Below are 13,205 nucleotides of genomic sequence, written 5' to 3' on the forward strand. Positions count from 1 at the left end.
TCGATTGGTTGGGGTTGTAATAAGCTTGAGGTGCCCCTTGCATTCCCTGCTGATAAGGTCTAGATCCTTGTGGCCTCCTTTGGTTGATGAAATAGAGAGGTTCAGTGGGGGCTTCTGTCCCTTGGTACATGGCTTTAAACCCAGGTAAGGTTGGACACTAATTTGTGGGATGGTCCTCCTCACAGACGAAACATACTTCAACCGAATGCAATGGGCATTCGTTCTTAGGGTGTCTTCTTGTGCACCTAGGGCAGAAGACAGCCAAGGCTCTCTCGGCTTCTTCTTTCTTCTGCTGGATCCTGAAGGTGTCCAGCTGCATGGCAATGGTTTGTCTCACCTCACTCTTAAGATCTTCTAACTGGTTTGCAAACTCATGTTTGGAGAAAGGGACACCAGTGGAGAGGAGATTTCCTCTACCTCGTTTCCTAGCTGCCCTGGAGTGATTTCTAAACACAGTCTTGATGTCCTCATAAGGCAGTTGGTAAATGTCCCCCCCAGCTAACATGTGAAGGGTATCTAAGAGGTCTTCAGGGACTCCTCGGAGCAGGACCAACTTGAGGGATTCAGGGTCAAGTGTGCACCTAGCCCGCTTATAGCTAAGTTGGAACCTCTCCTCATAATCCTCTAAGGACTCATCATTTCCCGTGGTCATCCGAAAGATTTCTCCCTTGGTTTCTTTGGACCTACAGTAACCCCGGTACTTGGTATTGAAGGCTTGCTGCATTTGAGCCCAAGTAGTGATACTATTCCCAGGTAAGCCCATGAACTAGCGTAATGCTGCATCCTTAAGAGTTGAAGGGAAGAGTTTCAGCTTTTGCTCATCTTCAGTATAGTCATAGGTTCTACAAAGGACAGCAAACTCAAACAGGAAGGTATCCGGATCTTCAGTAGTCAGTCCATGGAAGTGAGGTAAGGCGGAGGGGCTAATGTTCTTCATTTTCATCTCTCCATTGGTCTCTCGGATGGGGAAGGCACATTCTATTCTCTCATCTTCTCTTCTATTGTCAGCCATAGCTTCAGATGGAGTGGTCTCTAACTCTTCTTCTTCTATAGGATCTTTGTATATCTCAGGATGTTCACCTATAGGTTCTTCTGGGTCACTGTCACCAAAGAAGAGAGAAGGGTGACTCAGTGATGTGGTGGGGGTGTTGGGTAGGAATTTGCCTGATTTATCTCAGTTCCTACGAGGCATGAAATGGAAAAGACTTTCTTCTTTTTTTTTGATTGTTTTTGCTTTTTCTCCTTGGTACCTGCAAAACTGAAACAGATTGATCTACAACTAACTATAAAGATGCAGAATTAAACTGAAAGCAGGAAAGAACTAATCTACTTTGCTCAAATGAAATTGCAGGAATGGAAACACTAGTCTACGCTTGCAGAAATGAAAGGCTAATCTATGAAAGCAGGAAATGCTAATCTATGAAAGCAGGAAAGGTCTATGCTACTTTTGCAGAATGGAAATGAAATAAACTACTTAGCAGAAGGCAAGAATAAGAAAGTAGAAGAAAAGCAACAATTACTAATACTCTGACGCTTCCCCGGCAACAGCGCCAAAAAGATGGTGAGCTCCAGTATTGTAGCAATAGTGCTACAACTCCTGGGGCTTCCTGTCTCTAATTTTATCAACCCAGTAGTTCGTACAAACTTGGAAGCGACGGTGTTGTATGCACAAGTACTAGCTCTTGTCGCAGCTGTCACTTGGTCAGCTGGCACAAGTCTGCTAGGGCTCAAGCCAACTTCTATATACTCTTAGAAGAAGCTTGCTAAATGATGGACGAAAGCTAGCTCAAAGAAAACTAATCTACTTGGCAAAAATGAACTGAAAACCAACCATAACATGGAAACCCTAGTAAACCCTAATCTGACTAGTCTAACCTCTATGATGCAATAGTGAGAGTGCAAATGTCTAAAAATGATGCCATTACTTCTAGTGATGTGAAATGCATGAACTCAAACTACTTTCATTGAAAAGAACATTGTTTTTATGTTTTTGCTTAAATGGTTGGAGTGATTGTGATTTTGTTCTTATTAGGGTTTGGTTGTGCAGAGGTGGTGCAAAGGGAAGGAAAGCTTGGGAAAGGTCAGGGAGGCTAGGAGAGGTCCCAGGGGATCTCTAACATCATCCCACAGAAGTTCCTCACGTTCAGATGCTCAGCAACCGAGTGAGTGGGCTCCTACAGGATGTCTGCAGGGGATCCTACAGGAAACTCAGGAATCCTACAGGAAGTCTATTAATTTCTACAGGATGTCCTACCGTGGGTGTTTTGGGTGATGGTGAAGTGATGGAGTGGTATGGGGACACAAGTAAGATGGAGATGGAGCTGGTGATGGCTCAGGAGTAGAGAAATAGGATGGAGAACGAGTGCATGAAGTTGGTTGGTGGATGGAAGGCTAGAACAACGAAAGGTCAAGAAAATGAAGCTACGTGGGAAATGGAAGAGTTGGAAGATAACCGAGCTGAGCAGAGGTCAAGGATGTGGCTTTAGGCGTGGTCAAGACGACGAAGAAGGAAATGGAATGATGTGGAGCAGTGTAAATAAAACAAATTGCTTATGACTGTCACAAAAAAACGAGAATTCATTAACCTATGCTACCTGTGCTATGAACTCAATGAACAGCAATGTAAACCGTGAAGAGAAGTTGTGCATGGAGTTGTGATGAAGGAGTATGGCTCAAGATCAAAGTGCATGGAAAGATCTCTAATGAAAATGACCGTGTTGCAGCTTGCATAAAGGTAAAAGACTGCGTTTTTTTGGTGGTTGGTGTAGACTGCACCCCAATCTCCAAACAGAGATGGCAGTGGGGTCTCTCTCAACCTTTTTCTTGGAGCTCCAGTAAATTACAATCCTCCTATTCTAGCTAAGCAACTGAAAGCAATTTAACCATAAGCTAATCCTACTCAATCTCATAAAAACTAAATCAGCAGACTATAATTTTGAATTGCATGTTAAAGCAAAGAAACAAAGTGCTGGAACGAAAGGCAAATAACACTACAAAACAGAGGAGGTCTATTGCTCTCAGGTTGGGCCCTAACCTGAGAGCTATAGCTGCCTTAAAAGCTCAGAACTAGATCCAAATCTGCTTGCCTTTATTCATAATTAAAAGTCTAATGTCATGCCAAAACTGGCTTACAAAACAAACAAACACCGAGCTGTAAATCATGCTCAGAAATTACAATGATAATTCCAAAGGTCAAAAAGCTTCTAACATAAGCTACGGCCTGCATATTTATACACAATGAAGATCAGGCTGGCTTCCTCCATTCGTGGGGCTTGGCTGTCCAACTGAAGTCAAACTGCTGTAAAACTGCTGATCCTGTAGAACATGTTGGCTACCTTTGAGCTCGGTGGGGAGAGCTGTTGTAGCTCGGAGTTAAGGTGATAATTACGAGGGAAGTCATTTAAGGCTGTAGACAACCTCCCTATAAACCTGCAACGTCACCTTTGCTGTCTCCTTGTCTCCGTTTACATGGTCTTTTGCTCTCTTTAATGCCAAAAACCTGAAATCACCATATATTAGCCACATAGATATAATGTCTGCCCTTCTTCCTACAAACAACACGAATATACTAAGAAATGAATGCATAATTAATAAAAGATGAATGGTTGAGCAAGTAAAGTAGGCCAAAATGAGCCCAAATTGTACCAAAAATTGGGGCTCATCAATAGTACAATGGATTAATGGGTGATGTGGGAAAGGAATATGGAGGTAAAATCCCCAAGACCAAGTGCCCAATCACACCTTGGGAAATGGAGTCAAGGGAGCATCGATCAAACAAGGCAAGTGCATGAAAATGTAAGGCAATATGGACTGCTATCCATGCCACAAATCAGCCTCAGTTTGCTAATTTTCATGGCAGACAATTACCTTGGAAGGCTACAGGTGCCATACCTAAGCATTTGTCATGAATGTGAGGTCATGTTAACCTAGCAAAAATTTGGTTTATTATATGAAAGGTTAACATAAGAACAATAAGAACAAGAGGAGGGGTAAATCCTCAAATTATTATCCAAATGACATACGGTTCATTATAAAGGGAATCACAATAGTAAAAAAATTCTCCATATAGGAGGATATGCGCCAAGTGTTGATGATATTAGCATTGGACAGGTACTTCCACACACACTTAGTTTTCTTAAGCCCAGATATGATTTTTATGAACAAAAATGCATTGAGCTTAGTAACTTTATAATGCAAGCGAAAACTGAAAACCATTCACAAAAATTTTATTTTACCCTGAAAACCCCAAAAGGAAAAACCAGCAAACAAGTGATTTTATTATCTCAGCCCATAGAGAAGAATTCTGAAAAGTTATTACAGCAATTTGTACAAGTTCAGAAGTCTTGGAAATTGTGCCACAGAATTCAGCCCAGATTTATCCCTCAGCTGTGCGGCCTCCTTGGAAATTGCGCCACTTCAATAAACTGCCCCTGAACAGCCTCGATCTGTGTGCAGCAGATGTGAACCAAAATCTGTACCTGTGTATGGCCGATACAGCCTCAGCAAATGTGCCCAACTGCCTTGGGGATTGTGTAGCTGTATGGCTCTTTCAAATGGATGCCTAGGGATGTGTGCAGCAAGAAGAATTTGGCCCTCATTCTGCTCTATGATTTCTCTCTCCTGCAATATATTTTCTTTGGAGGCGTCTCATCACCAACTCTGGCCTCTAGAGTTTTGGTGTTTGGAATCGATTTGCAAGAGTCCCACCCATGTTCAAATCTCTGGAGGCATCACCCATACGTCCGTAGTGTAGGAAGATACAAGCAATATGAAAGCAAGTCCCATCACCAACTCCGGCCTCTGGAGTTTTGGTGTTTAGAATCGATTTGCAAGAGTCCCACCCGTGTTCAAATCTTTGGAGGCATCACCCATACGTCCATAGTGTAGGAAGATACAAGCAATGAAAGCAAGTCCCATCCAATGTTTTTAAAACCGGAACCGGTGACCGGGCCGGTCCACCTAATGTCTAACCGGGACTAGTTTGGTCTAAACAAACCGGTTTTAGAAAAATACATTAAATAATTAGTTTTTAATGAAACAAAACTATTTTTAAGATTTAAAACCATGATTCCAAGCCAATAGAGACAAAATATGCAAAGTTTGCTCATTTATATACCATGTAGAGGTGAATATATCAAAATGGCACCGAGTGCAATACATATCATCGACAAAATAGCAAAATACATAAGCAATGAGGCTCTAAATGGCCTATAAAGTCCAAAAACAATGTTGCAAGCTATGAGGCCATTGGCCTACTACAAGTCTACAGCGTACACATATTCAATCATCAAGTTCATCACCACTACTAGCCACAGGATCATCATCAGGAGCTACATAGACATCATCTGGTTCAGAGTTTGAGGATGCCTCAGCCTAATCTACAACCTCAGTAGCATAGATGATAGAAGTGAGAAGTTTATAAATTTATAACACAAAAAAAATTAATTCATGGACAGCAGTCAAACGAGGAATTTTCAAGTGAAAATCCTTACCTGGAAATGCAAACTAACTTCCTTAGCCTCCACTTAAAGATGCCAACTCCACTGACAACTACAAATTATCACCAAAATAGCTCCAACTCCAACTCCAAGATGACTACTCCAACAAAAACTCAACACTCTCCAAACTCCCAAGCAAACTCACAAACACTCATAAACACTCCAAATCAGATGTGTGAGACAAATGAGAGGGAGAGGGGCCTCTTAAAGGCTTGGAGAGGGTGTTTTTGGAGGGAAAGCACCCTTAATTTCCCTCCAAAACCCCTAAACTACCTTGGAAAAGCCGCACTGTAGATCCCCAGTGGGCATGGCAGGTAACCGACCGGTTTAGGACGGAACCGACTAGTTTGCTACAAACCGGCCGGTTCTGTGCTAAACCGGCCGGTTAGGACTGGTTAGGGCCAATTTCTCACCACAACGCCTCCTTAATCAGGTTTTTCAGCCAGTTCCAACCGGTGGCCCTATGACCGGCCGGTTAGACCAGTAACCGGTTAGCTAGGCCGGTTTTAAAAACTATGGTCCCATCACCAACTCCAGCCTCTAGAGTTTTGGTGTTTGGAATCGATTTGCAAGAGTCCCACCCAGTGTTAAAATCTCTGGAGGCGTCACCCATACGCCCGTAGTGTAGGAAGATACAAGCAATATGAAAGCAAGTCCCATCACCAACTCTGGCCTCTAGAGTTTTGGTGTTTGGAATCGATTTGCAAGAGTCCCACCCGTGTTCAAATCTCTGGAGGCGTCACCCATACGCCCGTAGTGTAAGAAGATACAAGCAATATGAAAGCAAGTCCCATCACCAACTCCGGCCTCTGGAGTTTTAGTGTTTGGAATCGATTTGCAAGAGTCCCACCCGTGTTCTCCTTAACCTCAAAACCTCCTCTGTCAAGTGTTAAATCTTTTTTTGTGAAAGCTTCCTTGTGAGCACTCTTGTTTTGAAACTACTCAATATTAAATAACTTAAATCTATAGTCTAATGTTTCAGTTAGATACCTTGTTAGCACATTAGAGCTCTCAATTGGTAAGAGCTGATGCATTAAGCCAGATTGAACAATGATGGGAAAAAAAAATTGAATGCCAACAACATATCATTCAATAGACTCTTCTGTAATTGGGAAAGGATGCCTCTTAGAAATTCAAGATAACATAGGCAGCATGTTGCAGGGTATGAGGAATCTCATAAGCTTTTCCTAGGAGTCAAGACTATGACCAATGAGTTCTAGAACTATAAACTCTTAAGGAACCAAGAAAACTCACAAACCATAGAACTCCTACATTGGTGACTGTGCCTACTTTTTCTTCAATCCACTTAGGTCACACCTTTTAGCTTTTTTATTGTTGCTTAAATTACAGCTGTACTTTTTCATTATTAAAATTAAAATAATATATGATCCAAAAAAGCTTTTCCAAAACCTTTGATCCAAACATTTTGGAAGTATAGACCTCCTTCGATTCTGAAGTTGTTTTGGAAGTATAGACCTCTTATGGGGGATAAACAGAGAGCCAAAACAGAAAAATCCATTTGTATTTTGTCTACATGGCTCCAAACAGCACAAAAAACAAAATTCTTTACAAGAACCCTCCTGGTGGGTTTTAGCCTACCCAAAGGCTGTACTCGTGATACATCAGTATTCAATAGAGATATTAAAAGTTAAAACTCAATATTCAATATAGATATTAAAACTTTGTTGCTTGAACAGTGCAGACATTTCGGATACTCAATTAAAGAATTAATGAACGATTTTACCTGACCAACGCATGTCCCAAACCCAACCCTTGCATGTTCTTTCCAAATGTGAAGAATGGACGGCTGCAATTACAAAGAAATTATATCAGGACGGTGTTTTCAAATGGAAAGTTGCTCAGGTCATGAATAACAAATCTCAACGATGTGTTCAATTATGCATCTCAGCATCTTGAACCTTCCACATCTACTTTTCCTTCCAGCCCCTCAGTTAAATGAGATTTTTTCCAAAACATAAATGGCTTACTCAGATACTAGATAAAATCCTGGAGAAAATAAAAGTCGCAAGGGCTGTGCTGTAAACAATGGACTGCCTTGCAACATATCGGAGGCATTCCTCCTTTGGAAAACCAACATCGTGGGATCAACAAGCAACCAGCCAGAGAGAGCATTCTCGATCAAGCTATGGACTCCAAATGAGAGCACTCGCCTGATGCTGGTAGAACGCATGACTGATAATCTCTTTTCAATTTCATTCTTTTCCAGAAAATATGGCCTCCTGAGCAAATAAGAAGCTGCGGAAATGCTTAGAGAATCGAGAGAGCATTTGTTGCTGTAAATGACCATGAAGCCAAGGAACCCAGTTCAGATGATAGCTCCGTAGTGTAGTTTTATGCAAGAGAAGCCAGTAGACTCATGCCAGAGGCCGTTAAGCAAGGACCCACAACCCAGAAACAAGAACATGAGAAAAAACTAAGGCCTGAATTGAAGGAGATCATTTTTGACATATAAAGATGTGATCGAGGGTTTGTCGATGGAACCCTTGCTGAGAAGTTCCTGAGGCCATTAGCAGAGAAAGGGAATAGTTATACCAAGATATGCTTCAGCAACCGAAGCTTTGGTCTCGATGCTGCTCCTGTTGCAGAGATAGTCTTGATGGAAGTTCAAAATACGGCAATATGTTTCCCTAATCGTTCGGTCTTTTTCTATGTTGACCTGATTCAGATCTTTCAGACACTGCAAACATATGCAGTAAGGAAAGAAACAACCAGGATTAACTGATTGGATGGAGATCTAGCAATACTTTCAACAACATTGATGCCTCTGATTAGAACACGGAATATGCACTTGCTGAATTTCATCCATTTCTCTATTAATTCTAGATAATGATGGTTCAACACGTCTTTCAGACTCTCTGTCCTGTTTACTCAGTGCAAGCTCTGCGTATATATGTTAAAGTCGCTGGTGAAAAATTGAACTGCTTGCAATCGACTGTAATAGTAATATTCCAGAGGTCCACCATTAGAAATTGCAAATATACCTATAACAAGCAATTTTTCAATTTTGTTTGTAGGTTGAATACAATAAAGAAACAATGGCCATTATCCTGGATGTACATTTTACTGTGAGAAGGACGGCTGGCAGCTGGAACGGGAAGCTATTGAACAAGGTGTCCTCACCGGCCTCATTTTTCAAACCCAGCGCAGCGTTTATGCATATATCCGACAAATTCTACGCAGGGAATTTCGTTTAAAGATTCTTGAATATAATTATTCTTTAAAATATTAAATTATTTTTAAAAAACTTAAAATAAATTTACTATTGACTTTTTAAAAATATCATATAATTAGAAAATTGTTTTCTACCGTGATCAAACGCTGATTGCCTTTTAATTCAAAGTTTCATGTTTTTTTGGTGTCATCCAAAGCCAAATGGTTGGCATGCGGATTTATTATTTTATTATTTTTTATTGTACTCAGCTACCTGTTCGATATGCCTTAAGTTGTGAACTTAGGTAAACAGTGACACAAGATTAAGACAATCAGGAGATTGCGCTGCTATGGCTGAGAACAACTGCAGAATACAAAAAATTGAAACGCACCTGAACAACCTAGTTTCTTAGTACAACAAGACTTGAAACACACCTGAACAATCTCATTCCCTGGTACACCAAGACTGGAAGCAAAGAGCACACAGAACCTTGGAGGTAGATGATTGTTACAACGTGGCACTCGTATTATGGGCTCAGCCTCCTTACCACAGAGGAGGGCACATGCAACATAAAATTTGGCATCCCATCAGGGCACCACCCAGCAATTAGGTTCCACCAACAGCACTACTCTCAACCCTGTTATTTTAGCAGCAACATCTCTTGATGCAGATCCTCTAGTAGCATAGACAGAGGTGGCTGGAACAGTTCGTGATCGAGCCTTAGCTTAATACTGGTATCGAGTCCTCAGCTTGTAGAGATTATGACCTTTGTTTTCGTGCTTTTGACCTTTGTGTTCGAGTTTTTCTATAATAGGCAGCAATCGCAAAGACAATGATAGAGGCATTACGGGCAGATAAGGTAGCAGCAGAAGCAAGGGCAGCTGGAGTAGAGACAGGGACGATCAAGAGCCAAAGGGAAACATCCGAGTTGCACCAGATGTATCAAAATCCCAAGCCAAGCACTACATAAACAATGTCGAAGCAGAAGAGAAGAGTCCCAAGAAAACAACAAAGAAACTCATAGCTTTGTTGCCAGATATCTAGCAGTGAAATTGCCCAGAATTGGTATGTAAACTCTCTCATCTCTTAATTGTGACTTGTTCCATGAAAATGAGCATGAACATCTTTTCTTGTACTAATTTAGATGTTCATCTTTAAAGCTACGCTGGATCTTGCTATGCTCTCGTTCTATCTAGCTTTGCCTATGATGGCTTACCTTCGCTTATATATATCTTACTCTGCCTATATATCTTACTATGAGTATGCCCACATTCTTTAGCAATATACCATATCCTGACATTCCAATATTAAACTTGTGAGAATGGGTAACCCTAACTTACCTTTCCATTCCAGTCCAATGGCAGTGGCAGAGACTACAAGGCTCTACCAGACAATAATCTTAAATGTCCACCTTAACAAAATCAGATAATCAATGAATCTTGGCAGTGAAGCAAATTTCAATGATAAGAAAGTAAGACAGTGCGCTTACCGCCAAATGGTTTGAAGGCGTGCTACCAGATTTAAGAGCCAACCCCAGTGGAAACCCTTTCGTAGTAGAGCCGACGGTAAGGGCTGCTGAATTTCCACGATCTTGGGTCTAGGACAGAATCTTAAAATATCTGACGCTACCACACCAAGAATCTCAAAGATACTACTTTTCTCAGTGGAATATAAACAACAGTAAATCACACATGCACAAAATATAGACAATTTTTTATATTTTTCAACCCAACTTCGTTATATTAAACAACATATTATACAACAGTCTAGGGCTCCCGTACCAGGGATAATGGCCCTCATACATCGACTAGTACAAGATACAAAACTGGGGCTTGGTGTCAATCCATCAACAACAAATCTACCCTCAACAAGATACGCTGACCATCTAGCTGATGAAGTCGACTCTCTCAACTCCCCTCAGTCGCACCCTGTACCTGCCTAGTCCTTCAGCTCTAGATCTACAGCTCCTGCCTCTATTAATGCTCCAAGTCCATCTGGCCACTGAATCTCGGCTATCCAATCTGCTCTCTAGTTGTGCGTTACTCTATCAAGGGCAAAACAAATCGAGACTCCTATCTAGTTGTTCACAGCTCCACTTGTGAACAACTCTCGATCTGCCCACTGTTGCTCCTTAGCTACTCAGGGACTTCAGCCCACTATGGTCTTCCTTTGTAGTACCAATGAAGACCAACATAGGACACGGAGGTCTAGCACCTATCACTGCAAGATGTCCATCTCCCACAATGAACACGGGTTAGGAGGACTACCCATCATTTTCTGTAGAAATCCTTCTCCACACACAAGTCTCGGGCTCCACAAACTACTCCTGGTTAATCAGACCCTTGAGCTCAACAACTGCCTCTCTCGCAACTACCTTTGTCCATCAAAGTGTTGCTCATTGAGCTCCAACTTGGACACTATCATGATGTCCTCCATCACACCATAAGTGCCCAATCACGTCCATACTTGATCCATTCTCACGCTGCCCTCCAACAATTCGTGAGTGATCAAGTTCACGTTGTAGCATCTGCACCAAGCTAGGACATCCCCACACCTAGGAGACCCTTACACATGGCTGCCCACAGACTTCTCCTCATCCGCCCTTTTCTCTGCAATAAAGGAGCTATTGCACAAATCTAGGCACCAAAATTCACTGTGAAACTGCCCATTGGTTAGGGCTTCTAACATGCCACGTCAACCCTACATCCTTGGCTTTCACAGGCTACAACAACTATGTCCACTCTAGGACACCTACATCACTCCATAGCGGGATCTGCTCCTAGTTGGAGTTCCTTCAAGCCCAAGGCAACTCAAACAAATGGCTCCCAACAATCTGCAATGTAGACTAATCCAAACTGATCCAAGAACATGGATCCAACGCACATTCCCATGCTACTGCAATATTGTTGTACTATTGTCCTGGTTAGGGCAACTGCATGTTGCAACTTCCCTTCATAAACCAACTTGACAAACCTCTCTTTGTTGCGACCTAGGCCAGGAGGTACACCTTCTTTGTGGGTTGTTGTTCTAGGCAATTGGCAACCCTTAACAACCCAACTTTAGGACTATTTTGGGAGGCTAGACCTGCTACCTACCTCAGTTGGTTGCGACTCTCCTACAGCCCACCAAAACAACCCCCATACTAGCCCTAAAATAGTCCACAATACTCCCAACAGTCTCGGACTTCCTCCAAGGGACCTCGGCCCCTCTACCAGCAACTCGGACACCCAAAACAACAATCTCAGACCCTTAAGACAATCCCTCCTTCCACCTTGTTCCTTCCTCCTTATTGTTGTGGCTAGGGGACAAGAGAATCCTCCTCCAATGAGTCTTCCTTTTGAGAATGCATTGCACAAATGGATACCTTAATGCATCTATATCGCCTTCTATTTATACATAAATGAGGGGCTCCTTCCAACGTTACTCTAAGTCTATCCAACTTGTCAAGAGGCTTATTTAACCCAATCTTACCTTGACACATATGGTGTAAACCCACCATAACCTTCAAAACTTCATAACTCCTTAATGACAACTTGAAATCGGATGATTTTCTTTGCGTTAGAAACGTCTCACCGAGACCTATCATCCTCATCCTTCACATGTCGAAAAATCGTCACGGTTTTGGCCCAAACATCTATGGGTGCAAAACCCCAAGGCTTAGGTTCTAAGCCCATAGGCCTACTTGTGGCGCTTACCTCCAAACCTCAAACACCAGGGCTTGGAGTACCTCCCAAGCTACACAAAAATCAACACTCTCTCTTAGCAAGGGAGGTACTTCTAAGACTAGGAAGTAACCATCATTGTCCGGCGACACTAGCCCATCTGGCATCCATCACTGCAACATACTTTGTAGAATGAACCCAGTCATCTCGGTAGTGCCTCTGCCTCATCACATCTGAACCTGAAGATCCCAAACCTCCATAGGGTTGCTCCTTCTGAGGCTAGACTCCCTCTGAGCCTACACGATCTCCACTGGCTCAGGCCTGCAAGCACTCATCCTCCTGGATCAAATACCACTCGTCCAAATCCCACCAATCTCAAATATGCAACATCACGATCCTATGAAGACTCTAGCCTGCCAACTTGTAGTCCATCACCTAAAGCCGTCTCAAGCAACCTAATCTCGTCCAAGCCAAAGTAACCTTCGAATTGTCCCAACCATCCATGACAAGTCAACAAAAGTTCACAATCAACAATCTGCCCTACAACAAACTATTGTTCACCAGCCTCACCACCAATCCACCAAAACTCCAAGCCAATCTCCCTGCCAAGCCAGTCAAGACCACATCTCCATGTCTTCAGCTAAAACTTTTGCTCCATTATCTAGACACCCACAACTCCCTTTGAGTTGCTTCGTTGTGCACACTCTGATTCACTGTCCCTCAAAGTAGCTCAAATATGCTCCTGATACCATGTTAAATTTCCATGATCTTGGGTCTAAGATAGAATCTTAAAATCTCTAACGCTACCAAACCAAGAATCTCAACAATACTACTTTTCATAGTGGAATATAAACAACAGTAAATCACACATGC

At 42.2% G+C, this 13,205-nt stretch overlaps 1 protein-coding gene across 7 annotated transcripts in view; it reads right to left on the minus strand.

Annotated features, from left to right (window-relative positions):
- The window catches only part of LOC149165655 (BTB/POZ domain-containing protein At1g63850-like), a 115,239-nt gene that overhangs the window by 41,868 nt on the left and 60,166 nt on the right, over positions 1-13,205 (minus strand). Inside the window, exon 2 of one of the 7 annotated variants that reach the window (XM_089432343.1) lies at positions 7,243-7,305. The exons of 5 other annotated variants lie outside the window; for them this stretch is intronic. In XM_089432343.1, the coding sequence (XP_089288469.1) occupies positions 7,243-7,305 (63 nt within the window). Of the gene's footprint in view, positions 1-7,242; positions 7,306-13,205 lie in introns of those variants that run through there. One more of the 7 variants, XM_089432347.1, reaches the window with a different exon arrangement.

The sequence above is a fragment of the Pinus tabuliformis genome, chromosome 5_1, assembly GCF_031772625.1.
Source record: "Pinus tabuliformis cultivar Carrire ecotype Pingquan chromosome 5_1, CPIR1, whole genome shotgun sequence".
Taxonomy (NCBI): Eukaryota; Viridiplantae; Streptophyta; class Pinopsida; order Pinales; family Pinaceae; genus Pinus; species Pinus tabuliformis.